This window comes from Nyctibius grandis, chromosome 18 (genome assembly GCF_013368605.1).
Source record: "Nyctibius grandis isolate bNycGra1 chromosome 18, bNycGra1.pri, whole genome shotgun sequence".
NCBI lineage: Eukaryota > Metazoa > Chordata > Aves > Nyctibiiformes > Nyctibiidae > Nyctibius > Nyctibius grandis.
Window position 1 is genome coordinate 2,088,450 of NC_090675.1, and position 25,947 is coordinate 2,114,396.

The 25,947-nt window shown below is 52.4% G+C and overlaps 2 protein-coding genes across 2 annotated transcripts; both read left to right on the plus strand.

Annotated features, from left to right (window-relative positions):
• The first annotated feature begins 5,558 nt into the window (after positions 1-5,558).
• Positions 5,559-13,523, plus strand: LOC137671762 (argininosuccinate lyase-like). The gene is made up of 17 exons (XM_068415493.1): positions 5,559-5,608; positions 5,718-5,780; positions 7,058-7,252; positions 8,087-8,170; positions 8,499-8,555; positions 8,813-8,910; positions 9,539-9,616; positions 10,060-10,137; positions 10,282-10,334; positions 10,765-10,827; positions 11,045-11,159; positions 11,824-11,908; positions 12,083-12,142; positions 12,413-12,496; positions 12,699-12,779; positions 13,154-13,260; positions 13,373-13,523. Exons 2-17 carry the CDS (start codon positions 5,769-5,771, stop codon positions 13,521-13,523), a joined length of 1,401 nt encoding a protein of 466 aa, XP_068271594.1. The 5' UTR covers positions 5,559-5,608; positions 5,718-5,768.
• A 4,128-nt stretch (positions 13,524-17,651) lies between these two features.
• On the plus strand, positions 17,652-25,633 carry LOC137671759 (argininosuccinate lyase-like). Its single transcript, XM_068415486.1, has 17 exons — positions 17,652-17,701; positions 17,811-17,873; positions 19,186-19,380; positions 20,221-20,304; positions 20,633-20,689; positions 20,947-21,044; positions 21,671-21,748; positions 22,161-22,238; positions 22,383-22,435; positions 22,867-22,929; positions 23,148-23,262; positions 23,926-24,010; positions 24,185-24,244; positions 24,522-24,605; positions 24,808-24,888; positions 25,264-25,370; positions 25,483-25,633. Exons 2-17 carry the CDS (start codon positions 17,862-17,864, stop codon positions 25,631-25,633), a joined length of 1,401 nt encoding a protein of 466 aa, XP_068271587.1. The 5' UTR covers positions 17,652-17,701; positions 17,811-17,861.
• Positions 25,634-25,947: the final 314 nt, after the last annotated feature.

The following is a 25,947-nucleotide window of genomic DNA, read 5'->3' on the forward strand; positions in this document are numbered from 1 at the left end:
GAGTGTTGATCTGCTGGAGGGTAGAAGGCCCTACAGAGGGATCTGGACAGGTTAGATAGATGGGCCGAGACCAACGGCGTGAGGTTCAACAAGAACAAGTGCCGGGTCTTACACTTCGGCCACAACAACCCCATGCAGCGCTACAGGCGGGAAGAGTGGTTAGAGAGTGGCCCGGCGGAAAGAGACCTGGGGGTGCTGATCGACAGCCGGCTAACCATGAGCCAGCAGCGTGCCCAGGTGGCCAAGAAGGCCAATGGCATCCTGGCCTCTATTAGGAATACTGTAGCCAGCCCGTCTAGGGAAGTGATCGTCCCTCTGTACTCAGCACTGGTGAGGCCGCACCTTGAGTACTGTGTCCAGTTCTGGGCCCCGCACTTCAAGAAAGATGTTGAGGTGTTGAATTGAGTCCAGAGGAGGGCGACCAAGCTGGTGAAGGGTCTGGAGGGTCTGACCTATGAGGAACGGCTGAGGGAGCTGGGGTTGTTTAGCCTGGAGAAGAGGAGGCTCAGAGGTGACCTTAGTGCAGTCTACAACTACCTGAAGGGAGGTTGTAGTGAAGTGGGAGTCGGCCTCTTCTCCCAGGCAACTAGTGATAGGACAAGAGGACATAGCCTCAAGCTTTGCCAGGGGAGGGTCAGGTTGGACATTAGGAAGCATTTCTTCTCATCAAGGGTCATTAGACATTGGAAGGGGCTGCCCAGGGAGGTGGTGGAGTCACCATCTCTGGAGGGGTTTAAGAAAAGACTGGACATGGCACTTAGTGCCCTGGTCTAGTTGACAGGGTGGTGTCAGGGCAATGGTTGGACTCGATGATCCCAGAGGGTCTTCCACCCTGACTGATTCTGTGATTCTGTGATTCTGTCTTTTTGTCCCCTCGCTCTCTATGGAAGAAGCTGAGCTAAGAACATTTCTCTGCCACTACAAAAGAGTTGTGAGGACAGATGCACTGCGTGACTGCAACGTCCCCTGCAGGCACCATGGAGGAACTGGAGACAGCAATATCCAGCTAGACTGGACTCCTCTTTCCCAGCAGCAACACAAAACAACTTCATTGTCATTCTCCAGTCATTTCTATTCCCCACTTAACACAGAGATGCACCAAGCCACTTTCCATCATTTATCAGCAGTGCTGGATAACCGGGGAGGTCCAAGGTGACTGGAGGTTAGCAAAATTGACCCCCATCTACAAGAAGGGCCATAAGGAGGATCTGGGGAACTACAGGCCTGTCAGCCTGACCCCAGTGCTGGGGAACAATATGGAGCAGATCATCTTGAGTGCCATCACACGGCACGTACAGGTCAACCAGAAGTTCAGGCCCCATCAGCATGGGGTATGAAAGGCAGGTCCTGCTTGACTAACTCGACCTCCTTCTATGACAAGGTGACTCGCTTACAGGATGAGGGAAAGGCTGTGGATGTTGTCTACGGAGACTTTAGTAAAGCCTTTGACACTGTTTCCCACAGCATTCTCCTGGAGAAACTGGCTGCTCGTGGCTTGGACAGGCTTCCTCTTCACTGGGTAAAAAAAAAATCTGCACAGCCATGCTGAAAGAGTTCTGGTGAATGGAGTTAAATCCGTTGGCAGCCAGTCACGAGTGGTGTTCCCCAGGGCTCAGTACTGGGGCCAGTTCTCTTCAATATCTTTATCAATGGCCTGGACGAGGGGATCGAGCACACCCTCAGTCAGTTCACCGGATGAACCTCAGTTGGGTGGAGTGTTGACCTGCTTCAGGGCAGGAAGGCTCTACAAAGGGATGTGGACAGGCTGGATCAGTGGGCCAAGGCCAATTGTATGACATTCAACAAGGCTCAGTGCCGGGGCCTGCACTCAGGGCACAACAAACCCACACAACACTACAGGCTTGGGCAAGAGTGGCTGGAAAGCTGCCTGGTGGAAAAGGACCTGCGGGTGTTGACCGATGGGTGGCTGAATATGAGCGAGCAGTGTGCCCAGGTGGTTCAAGAAGGCCAAGAGTATCAGGGCTTGTATCAGAAATAGTGGCCAGCACAACTAGGAAAGTAATTGTCCCCCTCTACTCGGCACTGGTGAGGCCACACCTTGAGTACTGTGTTCAGTTTTAGGCCCCTCACTACAAGAAAGACATTGAGGTGCTGGAGAGTGGCCAAAGAAGGGCAACGAAGATGGCGAAGGGTCTAGAGAACAAGTCTGCTGAGGAGCAGCTGAGGGAGCCGGGGTTGTTCAGTCTGGAAAAAAGGAGGCTCAGGGGAGACCTTGTCACTCTCTACAACTATTTGAAAGGAGGCGGTAGTGAGGTGGGTGTGGTCTCTTCTCCCAAATAACAAGTGACAGGATGAGAGGAAACGGCCTCAATTCGTGCCAGGGGAGGTTTGGATTGGATATTAGGGAAAATGTCTTCACTGAAAGGGTTGCCAAGCATTGCAACAGGCTGCCCAGGGAAGTGGTGGAGTCACCATCCCTGCAGGGATCTAAAAGATGTGTAGACATGGTGCTTAGGGACATGGCTTAGTGGTGGGCTTGTCAGTGCTGGGTTCACGGTTGGATGTGATGATCTTAAAGGCCTTTTCCAACCCAAACGATTCTATGATTCTATGACAATTTTGTGTCTGTCACAGCATTTTAAAGCCGGCGCTTTGCTCAGCACCCTGCCCTCCATGCTGATGCAGCAACATGTTACTCACTCAGTACTGCAAGGCTCGGTAACACACAGAGGTAACAGCAGTACCACAAGCATTGCCTCACCATGGTTAGGTTCAGGGCTGCAGCACAGACAGTACAAACTGCCAGGACCTAGAGCTCCTGCCGTTAACCAGGTACCCCAGGAGACACAAAGTGCTTTCATCCTACCTTTGTACCATATGGGCTTGAAACACGTGGGAGAAGAACCGGCAACAGAAAACTTCCCTTTCTTCAACACTTCCCTCCACCCTCAGCCTCCCTTCATTCTGGCCCTAAGCCTCACCTATTCTCCTGGCATTTAAACAACAGCACATTTCAACCACCACTCCATAAACCTCCTCTGTGTGTGCTCTGTTGCTGCCTGCTCTGGGTCTGTTCTGGCACTGCTGTCTCACTCTCCACTTCCCGGCTGTGGCCAGGAAATCACTTGTGCACACTTAGCTGACAGGGGAAAGGAGCAAGAAAGGGAGAAGGGACACCAATAGCCAACACCTACAGAGGCAGAAGAAGGCATATCTACTCATCTCCACCTCACAGTTCTCTTTCTCCCCCTCCCATAAGCTTTCTCGATCTGTGACACTCCTCTCTTTTTCCCTATTCGTACCTTCTAGCTCTTGCTCAGAACCTTCAGAGGCCTCAGCAGAATGGATTGTCTCTCGCTCTCAGCAGAAACGTCCAGCCTTGTTCCTCATGGCCAGTGCTGAGTGACACAGGGCCCTGCCAAACTGAAACCAAAAGGGAGGTCTTAGCAGATTATCTCATCTTGGATTCCTACTGAAATGAGCAGTTCACAACCACTGGTACTTCCCACACATCCTCCCTTTTCTTAAAATTGTGCCATAGTTGAGATTGGGAGACAACAGAGGAGGTCTCAGACGCTCCACAGACATTACAGGACTGTGTGGTCCACAGTACCTTCAGACTTTCCCCAACACCCTACTAGGACTCATGGTGATTTGGGTTTCTAAAGCCCTGTCCCTTACCACAGCAACATCTGTAGAGACAGAAGGATCAGTGGCTTGGACACTACTCTCGAGTGACTTGGTCTTAAATCCCTGCTCCATCACAGCCCACAGGAAGGGACTTCAGCCAAGAATCACTCAGGCGGATCACGAGCTATTGGAACTCTCAGCAGTTGGCTATGTAACTCTGATCTGACACACAGGCAGATAACAAACCTACAGGAGGGCTCTTGAAACATTACAAGAAGTCGTGAACTCTTCACTGGGTCCCCCAAAGGAAAAAATCTCTAACCTGCTTTTGCACTCTTCAAAAATCCTGCTGACTGGTTTGTCTCCTAAACAAATTGCTGTGCCTGGTCTTTTTGTCCCCTCGCTCTCTATGGAAGAAGCTGAGCTAAGAACATTTCTCTGCCACCACACAAGAGTTGAGGACAGATGCACTGCGTGACTGCATCGTCCCCTGCAGGCACCATGGAGGAACTGGAGACAGCAATATCCAGCTAGACTGGACTCCTCTTTCCCAGCAGCAACACAAACCAACTTCATTTCATTCTCCAACCATGTCTATTCCCCACCTAGCACAGAGATGCACATACAAAACACACAAGTAGAAAAACAATACAAAGAGGCCTGGAGCTAATGGAGCAGAAACTGGAGCTTTCGCCGTTATATTTAACCGTGTAACTGGTTAAGTTCAGGTAATATTTAGAAATCAAAGCTGGCGTGTATCACACGTACAGGGTAATGATGTGAAAACACAAAGAGCAAAACAGAGACAGGGGAACTCTGAAAGTGCACCAGAGATCCCGTTCTGCCTTTCCTAGCCCTGCGCGTCACAACCGGTTGCTGAGGGAGAGGTGCCAGGACCAGCTGGGTGCCCTCTAACCCCTCCTGGCTCCGGTGCCTTGGGCACCCGCCCCCTCCCCTTTTGCACTCTGCGCAACTGCTGTACAGTTTCTTCAGACACGGGGATGTACAACCTTTGCACGCCTTGGGCATGTTCCACACAGCCAATGTCGAGCCCCTATCGCAAACACCACCAGGTAAAGCCTCTCCCTCTCTACGATTCAGTCTGCATGTAAATCTAGGCCTTACTGTTCTGCCAAATCCTCAGCAACCTCCTGCCAAAGCCCAGAATAAGGACAAAGACGTTCAGAAAAGAGGAACACGACGACAAAAGAAGCATTAAAAATGAGGGACTTAAGACGAGGAAGGAACCTGGCAACAAAACGGTTCAAAGAAGTTTTCTCAACGCAGGCAGCAGGATGCTCTGCACACCTGCAAGCCTGCAAGTCTGAAAGGGAACAGGGACATCACCCCAGAGAAAAATGATCAGAAGGGGAAATTTTTGAGAAGCAGTGAAGTGGTAGTCGCCTATGAATCCAGACAACGAGTTTGAGCCTTCTTCTGGGCTGATACTGAAGGCAGCACACTGGAAACCCAGCTGCAAAAGGTACTTGCTCATTCAGGCTGGGTAGCCAGAGGCAGCCTGATGCTAGCCATGTCACTCTGCCTGTGCCCTCTCTGCTACACAAAGCAGCACGCCCTAACCGTGCCATCCCGCCGTGCCCTAGACTGCAACACAGAAAGGGGACCAACAGCAGGACAGAGAAGAACATAGGAAAGATGGCTGGGCTACGTCCCTTCCTACCTCAGTTATCTACGGTCTTGTGACAACAGGGCTGGTTAAAGGGCAGAAAACACAAAAGGGGACAAGAACACTGGGGTGTGCTCCCTGCACTCCCAAAGGCCTCCGACAGTGCTCACGGGAAAAAATACGCCGCAGTAGCACACTCCGGCAGGCAAAGCAGGAACAGCCCCGTGCTGCGGGGTGCTACGAGGGGGGGGACCGCAGCGGGGCCGGCCCCGGGCACACCCCGCCCCGCCGGGGCGGGACGAGCCGCCAGCCCCGCTCCGAGGCGCGTAAAAGCGGGGCGGCGGGGCCGGGGAGCAGCGAGCGACCAGCCCGGGCTGCGCTGCGGAGCAGGTGAGCGGGGCCGGGCGGGCACCGGGGACTCCGTCCCACACCGGGCACCCCGGCCGCCACACGGACCGGGACCGGCGGCAGGGCTGAGCCTCACCTCGCTCTTCCGCAGGTTGCACCAGTCGCCGGGATCGCTGCGCACACGAGCGAAACGTCGTCCGAAATGGCAGCCGAGGTGAGGGCGAACTTTGCTTCTCTGGCGGGGTGGTCTCGGGTGCTCTGCAGACGCCAGCTCAACTGCTTCATAACCCCGGCACTGCAACTTGCCATGCTCGTGCGGGTGCTTCTCTCTACTTGATTTGTCTTCCCGGGGTCTAAATGGAGAAGGAGACAGCAAACATTATTTGCTGCAATGTTTCTGGCAACCCACTGCTGATTGTGGTGAAAACCCACGGTAGTGAAGATATACTTAGATACCTCGAAGATATACTCATGTACCTCCAGGGACTGGTTTCCCAGCGAGGAGCTGCAAAACTTTGCTTTTTCGACTCCCCTTTCCCCCCCGCAGCTCCTCCTGACAAACCTGCCTCCCAATCCAGACCCCCGCACCCCGTGCCTCTGCCCTGGCCCCGCACGCTCTCTCCTGCTCCCCCCCGCTTCACCCGCCCGCTGGCTCAGGGGCGCTCGGGCCCGGCCGCTGTCCATGGTAGCTCCCGGCCGGCCCGGCAGCCCGGCGCCGCGCTGCTTCACAGACCTGCGGCGGCTACTTTGGGACCGTGGCGGGTTTTCTTCCCTTTTTCATTTTACCCCGACATTCCTAACACTGAACGGTGCCCAGACCTCCCTTCCTGGAGTCCGCACCTTAGCCAGTTGCATGCTAATTTTATGCCAAAGCTTGCACGACCATCACGGACTCTGGAGATGCTTCACACGGTAACTTCAAACACTTCATGGTTACATGAAGGACTGTTGTAGAGGATGGGGCTTGTGCTGGACCACAGCTCTTTGTCAACCGAATATTTTCTTATAGTGTCCCTAAAAGAGTGGGGGCTTTACATTATTATTTCAAGTAACAGTAGATACCAGCTTTCACTATAACCCTGACTCCCTTACTTTTTTCCCCTGCCAAGAGACTATCAAAGGGTCAGTGATCAGCAGCTGCCTTAAAAGAGAGCCGTGCTGGTCTTGCACCATCTGCCCTGATTCGTTTTCAATGACAGGACATAGTCCCTGCAGAGTCTTGCAGGAGTAAAGTATCTTGGAGGATTCCTGAGCCACACCTGACACCTCAAGGGCTAAATGCTAGTGACAGTGACATGTTCTCCACCTCTGCAACTACTTGCAAAAGCTCTTCAAGTCCAGGTATTTCTGGTCAATGGTGCAGCACTGAAAAAACATTCCTGAGGATGTCCTCCATTTTACTTGGATAAGGAGTGGGCTGGACATTATCTGATTTTTAGGGGATATATCACTAAGTCTTTTGAACATGCCTCTTCACTTCATTACTTGCAGGGGGATAAAATGTTTGGAGGAAGGTTTCTCAGAAATAGAGATCCAGTCATGGAGATGCTCACCTCTTCCATTAACTATGATAAGAGACTGTTTGATGTTGACACCTGGCAGAGCATGGTTTATGCCAGAGCCTTGGAGAAGACTGGGATCCTATCTAAATCTGATATGGAGAAGATCGTGAGTGCCCTGGAAAAGGTATTTATGTCTTCACTTCTGTCATGTGTGCTGGAACCAATGGCTTCTTACCTCACAGCACCTCTGGTAGACTCCCTGAGTTGCCCTCAGTACACTCAGAGGCATCTGGGCAGGGGATCGATGCTCAAAGTGCATCCTGCTCAAGGCACCAAAGCCCAGCAGTAGGATGTGAACCAGCTGACAAGCCCCCAGTCTGAAGCTCTGGTGTGCACAGGGTCAGTGCTCATTATGGAAGCCCTGGTGCCTCGCTGAGGTGTGCTCAGTGTGACCTGCCTACCCAGCCTCTTCAGACTGAACATTCACCAGGAATTGTTTCAGAATGAATTAGGAATATTCTTTTTCTGCTGGCACTTGGGATCCTTTTGAGCCTGGCTGCCCGTGTTAGTAGGAGGCAATGCATAGCATTGTATAGGGGTGAAGAGAAGTCCGCAGCTAAGCGCTTTTTTAAAATATCCATTGTTGTTGCTCACCCACCATGGACAATGGTGACTCTATACAATGTTTGTATAGGAAAACCTTTGTGGAAAATGCTGAAGCCATCACTGACATTTCAGCTCACTTCCTCGTTGCAAGGCTTAAATCCTCCTATAGCCATAACACTGCAGGATCATCACGGGTCCAGAGGTGAATCCCACCACGTACAGTGTAGAATATCAGGCTATAGCAAGCAGCAGCCTTGGCCTGAAAGAACAGGAATGCCAGAGCTCGCGTGAGCCTTAACCCTTTCATTTCCATGGGGATGGCAGGAGTTGCTGTTTGCTGGGGACGCTTACAGCCCCCATGCGCAGCAGGGGAACAGGAGTGGCTGACTGGGGTTTCTGCTGATGTTTGCAGATCTCCGAGGAATGGGCTAAGGGAGCCTTTGTGGTGAAACACACCGATGAGGACATCCACACTGCCAACGAACGCAGACTAAAGGTTTGGGTCCTCTACCCTCTTGCTCCCGTTCCGGTGTAGCTAGATCTGCATGACATGAAGTGCATGTGCCTCTGTCCCACTGTGAAATTCCTCTGGGCCTTGGGGCACTGAAACCCCAGGTGCACAATCAAGTGTCTCCAAGACCCCTTTTGTGGAAGAGGCACTGTACAAGCCTAGAACCCAAACTTGCCCTTCCCCAGAAGAGATCCCATGGCTACTCACAAGATCCTAGGGCTGAGTCCCTTCCAGGCAGGGAGGAGGTCTGCTCGTGGACAGTCTCCTCCTTAGAATACAGAGACGCTGATAGAAACCCTCCTCTTGTCCTCAGGAGCTGATTGGAGACGTAGCTGGAAAGCTGCACACTGGGAGAAGCAGGAACGATCAGGTATGTACAGAATCCCTTTTTTCCCCTTTGTACTCCTCACCCACCTCACTTCAGGAGACCTCGGACCAGAACGGCCTTTGGCTCTCTGCCTGGAGACCAAGATATGGTGACATTACCACATCAAAATGACCAAATGATGACAGGAAGATGCACCTTCCCATCACACAGGACAAGGACGGGTTTACTTTGCCGTCAAAGTGGCCACTCACTAAGTATGTCACATGCTGCTTGGAGTGACTGTGGCCAATCTCTTACAGGTCGTGACTGACTTGAAGTTGTTCATGAGGAATAACCTCTCTGTCACCTCCACTCACCTCCTGCAGCTCATCAAGACCCTGGTTGAACGCGCTGCCGTGTAAGTCCTTTTCCATATCCACGGCCTTGGCCTTGCAGGGACAGCACACTTCCAGGCTTCCTCTTTGACTGACACCAATCAGGGCAGCAGCAGGGTCTCCTGCAGAGGAAGTTACAGCCAGGCAGTGTGTGATAGCACAGGGAAAGACAACGGACCCTCTTTCTCCACACTTCACGTCACAGAGACCTTCCTCTTCCCCCAGTGTATCCTGGCAAAGGAATTGAGGTGGGAGCTCCACACAAGACTCCACAAGGTGCCAAATCCATCTGAAGGAGTGGGGAACTTTAACAGGTTTCAGGTTGCTGCGCATGAGAAAAGCTCAGCTGTGTTAACTCCCTGTCTAACTCTCCTCCTCACACTCCACACTCCAAACCAGTGCTGGACTGGGGAATCTTTGCCAGCCACAGAGGGATTACTGTACCAGGCAATTTTCCAGGGAGGCCCAGGGCAGACACACCACACTGGAAGATCACGAGATCTAAACCCAGGGTGCTTAGGCAGCAGGTGACAGGGAGAGGAAGACATAGAAGTTCTCTTTGTGACCTTGCCAGGAAAGCCTGGAGTGTACCTGCTGCTGCCTTCTACCCTCACAGCTGCTGCTCACCTCTTTCTCTCCTTTCACATGCAGGGAAACTGATATTCTCTTGCCTGGCTACACCCACCTGCAGAAAGCTCAGCCCATCAGATTCAGCCACTTCTTGCTCAGGTAACCACCTTTCACACTTGGCTGGAGGAAGCCTTCTCCACCCTTGGGGCCCTGCTCAGATGGAGCCTAGAAGTGCATCATCCTCTGGGGGGGCAGCAGCGGGTGGTGACAAACCAGAGCGAACCTTGCAAACTGGAACAGGGACTCCCCTCTTCCTGTGTGGCTCTGACCAACCCGGGACCCCAGCACTGAGCGGGCAGTGGAGACCGACTCCCTGGACGCTCCATCCTTTGGCCCCACTTACACCTTAGCTAACGGGGGAACCTGGAGAATCTTGCATGGCTGCTGGCTGTTCCACTGCAAAGCGCCTTAGTGCCAAGGCTCCACTGCAAGCCTCTTCTCTTCGAGAGGGGATCCCAGGCTCCAGCGTGGCAGCATCCTGCTTGGGAAGGAAGGTCACATTTTGTGACTTCACGTGCTTCATCTCCCATGTCCTTTCCTAGCCATGCTGTTGCTCTGATCCGTGATTCTGAGCGCCTGGGAGAGATGAAGAGGAGGATGAACGTCTTGCCTTTGGGAAGGTAAGGTCTACTGTCTGTGTCATCACTGGGCCTTGCTTTGCCCTGCCAAGTCTTCAGAGGTGCCTTCCCTGCTTCCTAGAGCTCAGTTTTGGTTGAGATATGCAAGGTACCTTGCCTGACTTCTGTTTCTTTCTTCCCTGGCAGCGGTGCTCTGGCTGGCAACCCACTGGGAATTGATAGAGAGTTTCTGCGTAATGGTAAGTGTCTCCTTGTGATTGAGAGGCACAGGTCTGCTCATAATATCTGGGAGATGGGGAAGCATTGATACATTGTCCTGATGGTTTTTGGATGCATTGCAGCACCTTAACGGGGATGGAGGGTAATAAATAAAAAAAAAGAATATGATCTGATGCGCAGTGACACAGGAGGAAGGCAGCTCCTAATGACTCGGTCAGCCAGAAGGCTTTTACTGCTCTGAGAAATAGATGCCTGCAGGGTGGGAGCATAAGCAGAACCACCTCTGCTGCACACTGGCTGCCTTGGGCTAATAACAAAACCCTGCTCAGCATGTTTGTGTTCCTGGGACGACTCGAGGGCTCACAGTCACCTGCATGCTGGCACATCCTGCTGCATTCAAGCTGCAGTCATGCCAAGACTGACCTCCTCTGTCCCTCACCTTCCTTACAGAGCTGCACTTTGCTTCCATCAGCCTGAACAGCATGGATGCCGTGAGCGAGAGAGACTTTGTGGGTAAGCACAACTCCATCACTTCTTCCCACCACTATCTCAGAAGCAGGCTTCTGAGACCTTTCCAGTTGACCTCCTTTAACAAGGGGGGTGAATCCCTCCCTAGGAAGTCATTACACAGAAAATCTGTTTGCTCGAGTCCAAACTCCAGTCAGGGCTTCCTGGCTTGTCAAGCAAACAAGCACCTTTTTCACCTGCTCTTTTCCTGCCTTCTCTGCAGTGGAATTCCTCTCTGTTGCCACTCTGATGATGATCCACCTTAGCAAGATGGCTGAAGATCTCATCATCTACAGCACCAGCGAGTTTGGCTTTCTCACTCTCTCTGATACCTACTGGTACGTTTCTGGTCTCTAGGGAGTAACTCTCCTCATCTATCCTCACCTGAGAGATTGACACAGTGCTTGGGGCCTCCCTGCTGCACAAGGCTGACGCAGCACTAAAAGGGTGGCAGAAAGGCAGCCTTAGGGTGAACATTCCTCAGTAATGACCACTCATTTCTGATTCTGGTAACTCAACCAAGTCTGCATTCAGCAGACACTCCTCCCCAGCAACTGCTGGCAGACAGAGCTCCCTCCTCTGCTGGCCATGCCTGCCAAGCCCTGCCCTGACTAGCCAGGTTTGCAATCCTAAGGGACTCCTTGTCTCTCAGGGGGGAACAACCACAGCCTTCCCTCTCTTAAGTCACAGCAACACTTCCTCTGGCCTGTTGATACCACCTATGGAGCGGCTTGTGGGGAAGCCTCCTTTTTGCTTCCCCTTTCCGAGGTGGGACTGCATGGTAGCTCCAGACAAGACTGCAAACCCAAAGGCTTTGCTGTGGGAAACAGGAGAAGCTCAGCACACTCAGCTCACTGCCTTCCGACACCCTACAAAGGTGTCCAGGGAAGGGGGAACCTGTGTGTCGCTTTAGGAGGGCTGGGTCACTACACTGCATGACCTCTCTCAGCCTGTGTCTGTAGGGACTTGCTCACCGTTACACTCCACACACCTTTCTTTCAGCACCGGCAGCAGCGTGATGCCTCAGAAGAAGAACCCCGATAGTATGGAAGTGATCCGCAGCAAAGCTGGTCGTGTGTTCGGACGGGTGAGCCTGCTAAAGAAAGAAGCGGGATGGGCAAACGGCTCATCCCAGGGCTGAAGGATCCCCCTTCTTCTTGCCTCTCTGTAAAGAAATGTGCCCAGTCTAGGCTCTCAGCCTCTGCTGGGGCAACGTGCTGCTCTTCCTGGAACTAACGGCCCCACCTCTTTCTCTCTGCAGTTGGCTGCTATGCTCATGGTTCTCAAAGGACTTCCAAGCACCTACAACAAGGATCTGCAGGTAAAACACATGTGACATTTCACACCACCTCTCTGAGCAGACACAGCCACCTCCTGCTCCTGAGCAGTCTTGCCACTACATTTCCCTGCACAGACCCTGCTTGTGTGCAGGATGCTGAGACAGGGGCTGAGGCACGGCATGCTGCACTTGGCACCCCAGCCCCTACCAGGAGGCCCTGGGATGACACGCCTGCTCTGCTGCCTGGGCTGCTCAGGCTCTTGGGCAGCATCAGGTTGACTTATGGCAATTTCCACCCCTGTTCTACCACAGGAGGACAAGGAGGCCGTCTTTGATGTTGTGGACACCGTGAATGCCGTGCTCCAGGTTTTCAATGGAGTGATTTCTACCCTCCAGGTAAGGCTTCAGCCTCTCAGTCTTGAACATGGTTGGGGTGCATGTTCTGTGAGTAACACAGCTAAGAGAGCTCTAGACTGCTCCTAAGATGAAGGCCCTTCAGTGCCTCACCCATACTGCTCATTATGGTCCCCAATGTCAGCTAATGTGTCCCCAAGGAGGAGCTGATGATAATGTCTCCCCCTGACCCTCCTTTCTGCAGATCAACAGGGAGAACATGGAGAGAGCGCTGAGCCCTGAGATCATGTCGTCTGATATGGCTCTCTACTTGGTTCGTAAAGGAGTAAGTATCTGAGGGAGACTTGGAGCTGTGATTTCTTGGGACACAGAATACTGCTCAGCGAGGGCCTGAGATGAGGCCTTCTGTTCTGTCCCCAGGGGATGACCAGTATGGGTCAACAAACACAAAAGCTGGAATCCCATTCTTTACATGTATCCCCAGTAGTGGAACTGCTGCCTGGTGGACTTGATAGTAATTTACAGGTGGAGTTTTACCTCCTAACACCTCCCCTCTTCACACCCCACAAAACCAGGATTCAGATTCCATTGCCCTAAATGAAAATGAGCCAACCAAAAAAAAGAGGACATCCATTTTTTCTTTTGAGGCTGCACCCCAGTTGCCTGGTCACTGACTCTGGTCTCTGCTTCTCACTGCAGATGCCATTCAGACAAGCCCACATTGTCTCTACGAAGGCCGTCCAGCTCGCCGAGTCTAAAGGCATACCCCTCAGTCATCTCAGCCTGGATGACCTGAAGAGCATCAGGTTCGTATCACCAGTATTTTGCCATGACTCCCCTCAACAGGCAGTGAGCATGTAAAGCCAGCTAACAGCACCCAGTGCTCTCCACTGACACCTCTTCTCTTTGCCTCCCCAGCCCCCAGTTTGAGAACGACGTGTACCAGATCTACAACGTTGTCAACAGCGTGGAGCAGTACACGGCCATGGGCGGTACCGCCAAGAGCAGCGTGAATGCCCAGATCGAGCAGCTGAGGGATCTGGTGAGGAGGCACACGGAACAAGCTTAGAGTGTGGGGAGATATCCCAGGGATGCAGTGTTGTGCCTGTCACACTAATCTGGAGTAAATAAAGAGTGTGTTGTGTGTAGAGCAATGAAACTTCTGTCTTGCGTCTTTCTTCTTGGGGGCAAGATTGAGCTGGGCTTCCTCAGCCCTCGTGAGGCTTGGGGAAATGTTCACTGGTGTGGAAGAATGGGAGCTCTCCCCTCCCTGGCAGTGGACCTGGGTTATGGGGTGTTGAAGCTCTCAGGGGCTGGTAGGTGGAGAGCAGCAGGAGTGTTTGTCTGCAACAAGAGACCTGAAAACGTGCCTCTTGAAGGGGAGGGTGGTGGGGTAGGGAAGTGATCGTCCCCCTGCACTCAGCACTGGTGAGGTCACACCACGATTACCCTGTTCAGGTTTGGGCCCCTCATTATAAGAAAGACATTGAGGTGCTGGACAGTGTCCAAAGGGCAACAAAGCTGGTGAAGGATCTAGAGAAGTCTTACAAGGAGCAGCTGAGGGAATGGGGGTTGTTCAGTCTGGACAAAAGGAGGCTCAGGAGAGACCTTATCACTCTCTACAACCACCTGAAAGAGGCTGTAGCAAGGTGGGTGCTGGTGTCTTCTCCCAAGTAACAAGAGACAATGAGAGGAAACGGCCTCAAGTTGCACCAAAGGAGGTTTAGATTGGATATTAGGGAAAATGTGTTCACCAAAAGGGTTGTCAAGCATTGCAACAGGCTGCCCAGGGAAGGGGTTGAGTCACCATCCCTGAAAGGATTTAAAAGATGAATAGATGTGGCGCTTAGAGACATGGCTTAGTGGTGGACTTAGCAGTGCTGGGTTAATGATTGGACTCGATAATCTTTAGGGTATTTTCCACCCTCAATGATTCTATGATTCTGTGCACCACAAAACAAAGATCAGGAAAAGCCTTACTTGGGGAACGAGAATGCAGCATCCTTGTGTCTTCCACAGGATGAAAATATTTGATCAAACTAACACTTGACGCATTATTCCCACTATTGTCCTGCACTGATTTCTGGATGGAATATGCCTACTACTTGGTTCAACAGGCAGTCTATAGGGAAGGGGGGGCAATTGTCATTAAACGCTAAACCAGCTTGAACCTTGCACCCACAGCATAGCACTGTTAGTTTTGTCATGGACAATTTCGTGTCTGTCACAGCATTTGAAAGCCGGCGTTTTGCTCAGCACCCTGCCCTCCATGCTGATGCAGCAACATGTTACTCACTCAGTACTGCAAGGCTCGGTAACACACAGAGGTAACGGCAGTACCACAAGCATTGCCTCACCATGGTTAGGTTCAGGGCTGCAGCACAGACAGTACAAACTGCCAGGACCTAAAGCTCCTGCCGTTAACCGGGTACCCCAGGAGACACAAAGTGCTTTCATCCTACCTTTGTACCATATGGGCTTGAAACACGTGGGAGAAGAACCGGCAACAGAAAACTTCCCTTTCTTCAACACTTCCCTCCACCCTCAGCCTCCCTTCATTCTGGCCCTAAGCCTCACCTATTCTCCTGGCATTTAAACAACAGCACATTTCAACCACCACTCCATAAACCTCCTCTGTGTGTGCTCTGTTACTGCCTGCTCTGGGTCTGTTCTGGCACTGCTGTCTCACTCTCCACTTCCCGGCTGTGGCCAGGAAATCACTTGTGCACACTTAGCTGACAGGGGAAAGGAGCAAGAAAGGGAGAAGGGACACCAATAGCCAACACCTACAGAGGCAGAAGAAGGCATATCTACTCATCTCCACCTCACAGTTCTCTGTCTTCCCCTCCCATAAGCTTTCTCGATCTGTGACACTCCTCTCTTTTTCCCTATTCGTACCTTCTAGCTCCTGCTCAGAACCTTCAGAGGCCTCAGCAGAATGGATTGTCTCTCGCTCTCAGCAGCAAACGTCCAGCCTTGTTCCTCGTGGCCAGTGCTGAGTGACACAGGGCCCTGCCAAACTGAAACCAAAAGGGAGGTCTTAGCAGATTATCTCATCTTGGATTCCTACTGAAATGAGCAGTTCACAACCACTGGTACTTCCCACACATCCTCCCTTTTCTTAAAATTGTGCCATAGTTGAGATTGGGAGACAACAGAGGAGGTCTCAGACGCTCCACAGACATTACAGGACTGTGTGGTCCACAGTACCTTCAGACTTTCCCCAACACCCTACTAGGACTCATGGTGATTTGGGTTTCTAAAGCCCTGTCCCTTACCACAGCAACATCTGTAGAGACAGAAGGATCAGTGGCTTGGACACTACTCTCGAGTGACTTGGTCTTAAATCCCTGCTCCATCACAGCCCACAGGAAGGGACTTCAGCCAAGAATTCACTCAGGCGGATCACGAGCTATTGGAACTCTCAGCAGTTGGCTATGTAACTCTGATCTGACACACAGGCAGATAACAAACCTACAGGAGGGCTCTTGAAACATTACAAGAAGTCGTGAACTCTTCACTGGGTCCCCCAAAGGAAAAGATCTCTAACCTGCTTTTGCACTCTTCAAAAATCCTGCTGACTGGTTTGTCTCCTAAACAAATTGCTGTGCCTGGTCTTTTTGTCCCCTCGCTCTCTATGGAAGAAGCTGAGCTAAGAACATTTCTCTGCCACCACACAAGAGTTGAGGACAGATGCACTGCGTGACTGCATCGTCCCCTGCAGGCACCATGGAGGAACTGGAGACAGCAATATCCAGCTAGACTGGACTCCTCTTTCCCAGCAGCAACACAAACCAACTTCATTGTCATTCTCCAACCATGTCTATTCCCCACCTAGCACAGAGATGCACATACAAAACACACAAGTGGAAAAACAATACAAAGAGGCCTGGAGCTAATGGAGCAGAAACTGGAGCTTTCGCCGTTATATTTAACCGTGTAACTGGTTAAGTTCAGGTAATATTTAGAAATCAAAGCTGGCGTGTATCACACGTACAGGGTTAATGATGTGAAAACACAAAGAGCAAAACAGAGACAGGGGAACTCTGAAAGTGCACCAGAGATCCCGTTCTGCCTTTCCTAGCCCTGCGCGTCACAACCGGTCGCTGAGGGAGAGGTGCCAGGACCAGCTGGGTGCCCTCTAACCCCTCCTGGCTCCGGTGCCTTGGGCACCCGCCCCCTCCCCTTTTGCACTCTGCGCAACTGCTGTACAGTTTCTTCAGACACGGGGATGTACAACCTTTGCACGCCTTGGGCATGTTCCACACAGCCAATGTCGAGCCCCTATCGCAAACACCACCAGGTAAAGCCTCTCCCTCTCTACGATTCAGTCTGCATGTAAATCTAGGCCTTACTGTTCTGCCAAATCCTCAGCAACCTCCTGCCAAAGCCCAGAATAAGGACAAAGACGTTCAGAAAAGAGGAACACGACGACAAAAGAAGCATTAAAAATGAGGGACTTAAGACGAGGAAGGAACCTGGCAACAAAACGGTTCAAAGAAGTTTTCTCAACGCAGGCAGCAGGATGCTCTGCACACCTGCAAGCCTGCAAGTCTGAAAGGGAACAGGGACATCACCCCAGAGAAAAATGATCAGAAGGGGAAATTTTTGAGAAGCAGTGAAGTGGTAGTCGCCTATGAATCCGGACAACGAGTTTGAGCCTTCTTCTGGACTGATACTGAAGGCAGCACGCTGGAAACCCAGCTGCAAAAGGTACTTGCTCATTCAGGCTGGGTAGCCAGAGGCAGCCTGATGCTAGCCATGTCACTCTGCCTGCGCCCTCTCTGCTACACAAAGCAGCACGCCCTAACCGTGCCATCCCGCCGTGCCCTAGACTGCAACACAGAAAGGGGACCAACAGCAGGACAGAGAAGAACATAGGAAAGATGGCTGGGCTACGTCCCTTCCTACCTCAGTTATCTACGGTCTTGTGACAACAGGGCTGGTTAAAGGGCAGAAAACACAAAAGGGGACAAGAAAACTGGGGTGCGCTCCCTGCACTCCCAAAGGCCTCCGACAGTGCTCACGGGAAAAAATACGCCGCAGTAGCACACTCCGGCAGGCAAAGCAGGAACAGCCCCGTGCTGCGGGGTGCTACGAGGGGGGGGACCGCAGCGGGGCCGGCCCCGGGCACACCCCGCCCCGCCGGGGCGGGACGAGCCGCCAGCCCCGCTCCGAGGCGCGTAAAAGCGGGGCGGCGGGGCCGGGGAGCAGCGAGCGACCAGCCCGGGCTGCGCTGCGGAGCAGGTGAGCGGGGCCGGGCGGGCACCGGGGACTCCGTCCCACACCGGGCACCCCGGCCGCCACACGGACCGGGACCGGCGGCAGGGCTGAGCCTCACCTCGCTCTTCCGCAGGTTGCACCAGTCGCCGGGATCGCTGCGCACACGAGCGAAACGTCGTCCGAAATGGCAGCCGAGGTGAGGGCGAACTTTGCTTCTCTGGCGGGGTGGTCTCGGGTGCTCTGGCAGACGCCAGCTCAACTGCTTCATAACCCCGGCACTGCAACTTGCCATGCTCGTGCGGGTGCTTCTCTCTACTTGATTTGTTTTCCCGGGGTCTAAATGGAGAAGGAGACAGCAAAAATATTTGCTGCAATGTTTCTGGCAACCCACTGCTGATTGCGGTGAAAACCCACGGTAGTGGAGATATACTTAGATACCTCTTCCCCATCCAAGCGCTTAGCTCCCAGCACTGTCCTTTCGCTCCCCATCCCTTCTGCCACTCACTCCAGGGGACTGGTGTGAGCAAAAAAAACTTTGCTTTTTCCACTCCCCTTCCCCCCCCCGCAGCTCCTCCTGACAAACCTGCCTCCCAATCCAGACCCCCGCACCCCGTGCCTCTGCCCTGGCCCCGCACGCTCTCTCCTGCTCCCCCCCGCTTCACCCGCCCGCTGGCTCAGGGGCGCTCGGGCCCGGCCGCTGTCCATGGTAGCTCCCGGCCGGCCCGGCAGCCCGGCGCCGCGCTGCTTCACAGACCTGCGGCGGCTACTTTGGGACCGTGGCGGGTTTTCTTCCCTTTTTCATTTTACCCCGACATTCCTAACACTGAACGGTGCCCAGACCTCCCTTCCTGGAGTCCGCACCTTAGCCAGTTGCATGCTAATTTTATGCCAAAGCTTGCACGACCATCACGGACTCTGGAGATGCTTCACACGGTAACTTCAAACACTTCATGGTTACAGGACTGTTGTAGAGGATGGGGCTTGTGCTGGACCACAGCTCTTTGTCAACCGAATATTTTCTTATAGTGTCCCTAAAAGAGTTGGGGCTTTACATTATTATTTCAAGTAACAGTAGATACCAGCTTTCACTATATCCCTGACTCCCTTATTTCTTTCTCCTGCCAAGAGACTATCAAAGGGTCAGTGATCAGCAGCTGCCTTAAAAGAGAGCCGTGCTGGTCTTGCACCATCTGCCCTGATTCGTTTTCAGTGACAGGACATAGTCCCTGCAGAGTCTTGCAGGAGTAAAGTATCTTGGAGGATTCCTGAGCCACACCTGACACTTCAAGGGCTAAATGCTAGTGACAGTGACATGTTCTCCACCTCTGCAACTACTTGCAAAAGCTCTTCAAGTCCAGGTATTTCTGGTCAATGGTGCAGCACTGAAAAAACATTCCTGAGGATGTCCTCCATTTTACTTGGATAAGGAGTGGGATGGACATTATCTGATTTTTAGGGGATATATCACTAAGTCTATTGAACATGCCTCTTCACTTCATTACTTGCAGGGGGATAAAATGTTTGGAGGAAGGTTTCTCAGAAATAGAGATCCAGTCATGGAGATGCTCACCTCTTCCATTAACTATGATAAGAGACTGTTTGATGTTGACACCTGGCAGAGCATGGTTTATGCCAGAGCCTTGGAGAAGACTGGGATCCTATCTAAATCTGATATGGAGAAGATCGTGAGTGCCCTGGAAAAGGTATTTATTTCTTCACTTCTGTCATGTGTGCTGGAACCAATGGCTTCTTACCTCACAGCACCTCTAGTAGACTCCCTGAGTTGCCCTCAGTACACTCAGAGGCATCTGGGCAGGGGATCGATGCTCAAAGTGCATCCTGCTCAAGGCACCAAAGCCCAGCAGTAGGATGTGAACCAGCTGACAAGCCCCCAGTCACAGCCTGAAGCCCTGGTGTGCACAGGGTCAGTGCTCATTATGGAAGCCCTGGTGCCTCGCTGAGGTGTGCTCAGTGTGTCCTGCCTGCCCAGCCTCTTCAGACTGAACATTCACCAGGAATTGTTTCAGAATGAATTAGGAATATTCTTTTTCTGCTGGCACTTGGGATCCTTTTGAGCCTGGCTGCCCATGTTAGTAGGAGGCAATGCATAGCATTGTATAGGGGTGAAGAGAAGTCCGCAGCTAAGCGCTTTTTTAAAATATCCATTGTTGTTGCTCACCCACCATGGACAATGGTGACTCTATACAATGTTTGTATAGGAAAACCTTTGTGGAAAATGCTGAAGCCATCACTGACATTTCAGCTCACTTCCTCGTTGCAAGGCTTAAATCCTCCTATAGCCATAACACTGCAGGATCATCACGGGTCCAGAGGTGAATCCCACCACGTACAGTGTAGAATATCAGGCTATAGCAAGCAGCAGCCTTGGCCTGAAAGAACAGGAATGCCAGAGCTCGCGTGAGCCTTAACCCTTTCATTTCCATGGGGATGGCAGGAGTTGCTGTTTGCTGGGGACGCTTACAGCCCCCATGCGCAGCAGGGGAACAGGAGTGGCTGACTGGGGTTTCTGCTGATGTTTGCAGATCTCCGAGGAATGGGCTAAGGGAGCCTTTGTGGTGAAACACACCGACGAGGACATCCACACTGCCAACGAACGCAGACTAAAGGTTTGGGTCCTCTACCCTCTTGCTCCCGTTCCGGTGTAGCTAGATCTGCCTGACATGAAGTGCATGTGCCTCTGTCCCACTGTGAAATTCCTCTGGGCCTTGGGGCACTGAAACCCCAGGTGCACAATCAAGTGTCTCCAAGACCCCTTTTGTGGAAGAGGTACTGTACAAGCCTAGAACCCAAACTTGCCCTTCCCCAGAAGAGATCCCATGGCTACTCACAAGATCCTAGGGCCGAGTCCCTTCCAGGCAGGGAGGAGGTCTGCTCGGGCACAGTCTCCTCCTTAGAATACAGAGACGCTGATAGAAACCCTCCTCTTGTCCTCAGGAGCTGATTGGAGACGTAGCTGGAAAGCTGCACACTGGGAGAAGCAGGAACGATCAGGTATGTACAGAATCCCTTTTTTCCCCTTTGTACTCCTCACCCACCTCACTTCAGGAGACCTCGGACCAGAACGGCCTTTGGCTCTCTGCCTGGAGACCAAGATATGGTGACATTACCACACCAAAATGACCAAATGATGACAGGAAGATGCACCTTCCCATCACACAGAACAAGGAGGGGTTTACTCTGCTGTCAAAGTGGCCACTCACTAAGTATGGCACATGCTGCTTGGAGTGACTGTGGCCAATCTCTTACAGGTCGTGACTGACTTGAAGTTGTTCATGAGGAATAACCTCTCTGTCACCTCCACTCACCTCCTGCAGCTCATCAAGACCCTGGTTGAACGTGCTGCCGTGTAAGTCCTTTTCCATATCCACGGCCTTGGCCTTGCAGGGACAGCACACTTCCAGGCTGCCTCTTTGACTGACACCAATCAGGGCAGCAGCAGGGTCTCCTGCAGAGGAAGTTACAGCCAGGCAGTGTGTGATAGCACAGGGAAAGACAACGGACCCTCTTTCTCCACACTTCATGTCACAGAGACCTTCCTGTTCCCACAGTGTATCCTGGCAAAGGAATTGAGGTGGGAGCTCCACACAAGACTCCACAAGGTGCCAAATCCATCTGAAGGAGTGGGGAACTTTAACAGGTTTCAAGTTGCTGCGCATGAGAAAAGCTCAGCTGTGTTAACTCCCTGTCTAACTCCTCCTCACACTCCACACTCCAAACCAGTGCTGGACTGGGGAATCTTTGCCAGCCACAGAGGGATTACTGTATCAGACACATTTCCAGGGAGGCCCAGGGCAGACACACCACACTGGAAGATCACGAGATCTAAACCCAGGGTGCTTAGGCAGCAGGTGACAGGGAGAGGAAGACATAGAAGTTCTCTTTGTGACCTTGCCAGGAAAGCCTGGAGTGTACCTGCTGCTGCCTTCTACCCTCACAGCTGCTGCTCACCTCTTTCTCTCCTTTCACATGCAGGGAAACTGATATTCTCTTGCCTGGCTACACCCACCTGCAGAAAGCTCAGCCCATCAGATTCAGCCACTTCTTGCTCAGGTAACCACCTTTCACACTTGGCTGGAGGAAGCCTTCTCCACCCTTGGGGCCCTGCTCAGATGGAGCCTAGAAGTGCATCATCCTCTGGGGGGGGCAGCCGCGGGTGGTGACAAACCAGAGCGAACCTTGCAAACTGGAACAGGGACTCCCCTCTTCCCGTGTGGCTCTGACCAACCTGGGACCCCAGCACTGAGCGGGCAGTGGAGGCCGACTCCCTTGGACGCTCCATCCTTTGGCCCCACTTACACCTTAGCTAATGGGGGAACATGGAGAATCGTGCATGGCTGCTGGCTGTTCCACTGCCTCTTCTCTTCGAGAGGGGATCCCAGGCTCCAGCGTGGCAGCATTCTGCTTGGGAAGGAACGTCACATTTTGTGACTTCACGTGCTTCATCTCCCATGTCCTTTCCTAGCCATGCTGTTGCTCTGATCCGTGATTCTGAGCGCCTGGGAGAGATGAAGAGGAGGATGAACGTCTTGCCTTTGGGAAGGTAAGGTCTACTGTTTGTGTCATCACTGGGCCTTGCTTTGCCCTGCCAAGTCTTCAGAGGTGCCTTCCCTGCTTCCTAGAGCTCAGTTTTGGTTGAGATATGCAAGGTATCTTGCCTGACTTCTGTTTCTTTCTTCCCTGGCAGCGGTGCTCTGGCTGGCAACCCACTGGGAATTGATAGAGAGTTTCTGCGTAATGGTAAGTGTCTCCTTGTGATTGAGAGGCACAGGTCTGCTCATAATATCTGGGAGATGGGGAAGCATTGATACACTGTCCTGATGGTTTTTGGATGCATTGCAGCACCTTAACGGGGATGGAGGGTAATAAATAAAAAAAAAAGAATATGATCTGATGCGCAGTGACACAGGAGGGAGGCAGCTCCTAATGACTCGGTCAGCCAGAAGGCTTTTACTGCTCTGAGAAATAGATGCCTGCAGGGTGGGAGCATAAGCAGAACCACCTCTGCTGCTCACCGGCTGCCTTGGGCTAATAACAAGACCCCCCTCAGCATGTTTGTGTTCCTGGGATGACTCGAGGGCTCACAGTCACCTGCATGCTGGCACATCCTGCTGCATTCAAGCTGCAGTCATGCCAAGACTGACCTCCTCTGTCCCTCACCTTCCTTACAGAGCTGAACTTTGCTTCCATCAGCCTGAACAGCATGGATGCCGTTAGTGAGAGAGACTTTGTGGGTAAGCACAACTCCATTACTTCTTCCCACCACTATCTCAGAAGCAGGCTTCTGAGACCTTTCCAGTTGACCTCCTTTAACAAGGGGGCTGAAATCCCTCCCTAGGAAGTCATTACACAGAAAATCTGTTTGCTCGAGTCCAAACTCCAGTCAGGGCTCCCTGGCTTGTCAAGCAAACAAGCACCTTTTTCACCTGCTCTTTTCCTGCCTTCTCTGCAGTGGAATTCCTCTCTGTTGCCACTCTGATGATGATCCACCTTAGCAAGATGGCTGAAGATCTCATCATCTACAGCACCAGCGAGTTTGGCTTTCTAACCCTCTCTGATACCTACTGGTACGTTTCTGGTCTCTAGGGAGTAACTCTCCTCATCTATCCTCACCTGAGAGATTGACACAGTGCTTGGGGCCTCCCTGCTGCACAAGGCTGACGCAGCACTAAAAGGGTGGCAGAAAGGCAGCCTTAGGGTGAATATTCCTCAGTAATGACCACTCATTTCTGATTCTGGTAACTCAACCAAGTCTGCATTCAGCAGACACTCCTCCCCAGCAACTGCTGGCAGACAGAACTCCCTCCTCTGCTGGCAATGCCTGCCAAGCCCTGCCCTGACTAGCCGGGTTTGCAATCCTAAGGGACTCCTTGTCTCTCAGGGGGGAACAACCACAGCCTTCCCTCTCTTAAGTCACAGCAACACTTCCTCTGGCCTGTTGATGCCACCTATGGAGCAGCTTGTGGAGAAGCCTCTTTTTTGCTTCCCCTTTCCGAGGTGGGACTGCATGGTAGCTCCAGACAAGACTGCAAAACCAAAGGCTTTGCTGTGGGAAACAGGAGAAGCTCAGCACACTCAGCTCACTGCCTTCCGACACCCTACAAAGGTGTCCAGGGAAGGGGGACCTGTGTGTCGCTTTGGGAGGGCTGGGTCACTACACTGCATGACCTCTCTCAGCCTGTGTCTGCAGGGACTTGCTCACCATTACACTCCACACACCTTTCTTTCAGCACCGGCAGCAGCGTGATGCCTCAGAAGAAGAACCCCGATAGTATGGAAGTGATCCGCAGCAAAGCTGGTCGTGTGTTCGGACGGGTGAGCCTGCTAAAGAAAGAAGCGGGATGGGCAAACGGCTCATCCCAGGGCTGAAGGATCCCCCTTCTTCTTGCCTCTCTGTAAAGAAATGTGCCCAGTCTAGGCTCTCAGCCTCTGCTGGGGCAACGTGCTGCTCTTCCTGGAACTAACGGCCCCACCTCTTTCTCTCTGCAGTTGGCTGCTATGCTCATGGTTCTCAAAGGACTTCCAAGCACCTACAACAAGGATCTGCAGGTAAAACACATGTGAGATTTCACACCACCTCTCTGAGCAGACACAGCCACTCCTGCTCCTGAGCAGTCTTGCCACTACATTTCCCTGCACAGACCCTGCTTGTGTGCAGGATGCTGAGACAGGGGCTGAGGCACGGCATGCTGCACTTGGCACCCCAGCCCCTACCAGGAGGCCCTGGGATGACACGCCTGCTCTGCTGCCTGGGCTGCTCAGGCTCTTGGGCTTTTGGGCAGCATCAGGTTGACATATGGCAATTTCCACCCCTGTTCTACCACAGGAGGACAAGGAGGCCGTCTTTGATGTTGTGGACACCGTGAATGCCGTGCTCCAGGTTGCCAATGGAGTGATTTCTACCCTCCAGGTAAGGCTTCAGCCTCTCACTCTTGAACATGGTTGGGGCGCATGTTCTGTGAGTAACACAGCTAAGAGAGCTCTAGACTGCTCCTAAGATGAAGGCCCTTCAGTGCCTCACCCATACTACTCATTACGGACCCCGATGTCAGCTGACGTGTCCCCAGGGAGGAGCTGATGATAATGTCTCCCTCTGACCCTCCTTTCTGCAGATCAACAGGGAGAACATGGAAAGAGCACTGAGCCCTGAGATCATGTCGTCTGATATGGCTCTCTACTTGGTTCGTAAAGGAGTAAGTATCTGAGGGAGACTTGGAGCTGTGATTTCTTGGGACACAGAATACTGCTCAGCGGAGGCCTGAGATGAGGCCTTCTGTTCTGTCCCCAGGGGATGACCAGTATGGGTCAACAAACACAAAAGCTGGAATCCCATTCTTTACATGTATCCCCAGTAGTGGAACTGCTGCCTGGTGGACTTGATAATAATTTACAGGTGGAGTTTTACCTCCTAACACCTCCCCTCCTCACACCCCACAAAACCAGGATTCAGATTCCATTGCCCTAAGTGAAAATGAGCCAACCAAAAAAGAGAGGACATACATTATTTTCCTTTGAGGCTGCACCCCAGTTGCCTGGTCACTGACTCTGGTCTCTGCTTCTCACTGCAGATGCCATTCAGACAAGCCCACATTGTCTCTACGAAGGCCGTCCAGCTCGCCGAGTCTAAAGGCATACCCCTCAGTCATCTCAGCCTGGATGACCTGAAGAGCATCAAGTTTGTATCACCAGTATTTTGCCATGACTCCCCTCAACAGGCAGTGAGCATGTAAAGCCAGCTAACAGCACCCAGTGCTCTCCACTGACACCTCTTCTCTTTCCCTCCCCAGCCCCATGTTTGAGAACGACGTGTACCAGATCTACAATGTTGTCAACAGCGTGGAGCAGTACACGGCCATGGGCGGTACCGCCAAGAGCAGCGTGAATGCCCAGATCGAGCAGCTGAGGGATCTGGTGAGGAGGCACACGGAACAAGCTTAGAGTGTGGGGAGATATCCCAGGGATGCAGTGTTGTGCCTGTCACACTAATCTGGAGTAAATAAAGAGTGTGTTGTGTGTAGAGCAATGAAACTCCTGTCTTGCGTCTTTCTTCTTGGGGGCAAGATTGAGCTGGGCTTCCTCAGCCCTCATGAGGCTTGGGGAAATGTTCACTGGTGTGGAAGAATGGGAGCTCTCCCCTCCCTGGCAGTGGACCTGGGTTATGGGGTGTTGAAGCTCTCAGGGGCTGGTAGGTGGAGAGCAGCAGGAGTGTTTGTCTGCAACAAGAGACCTGAAAACGTGCCTCTTGAAGGGGA

Coding starts and splice junctions, on each gene's coding strand:
- LOC137671762 (XM_068415493.1), top strand. Junction 9,617..10,059: donor TTCAGCCACTTCTTGCTCAG/GTAACCACCTTT, acceptor GTCCTTTCCTAG/CCATGCTGTTGCTCTGATCC. Junction 11,160..11,823: donor ACTCTCTCTGATACCTACTG/GTACGTTTCTGG, acceptor CCTTTCTTTCAG/CACCGGCAGCAGCGTGATGC.
- LOC137671759 (XM_068415486.1), top strand. Junction 22,436..22,866: donor TAGAGAGTTTCTGCGTAATG/GTAAGTGTCTCC, acceptor CCTTCCTTACAG/AGCTGAACTTTGCTTCCATC. Junction 24,889..25,263: donor TCTACTTGGTTCGTAAAGGA/GTAAGTATCTGA, acceptor TTCTCACTGCAG/ATGCCATTCAGACAAGCCCA.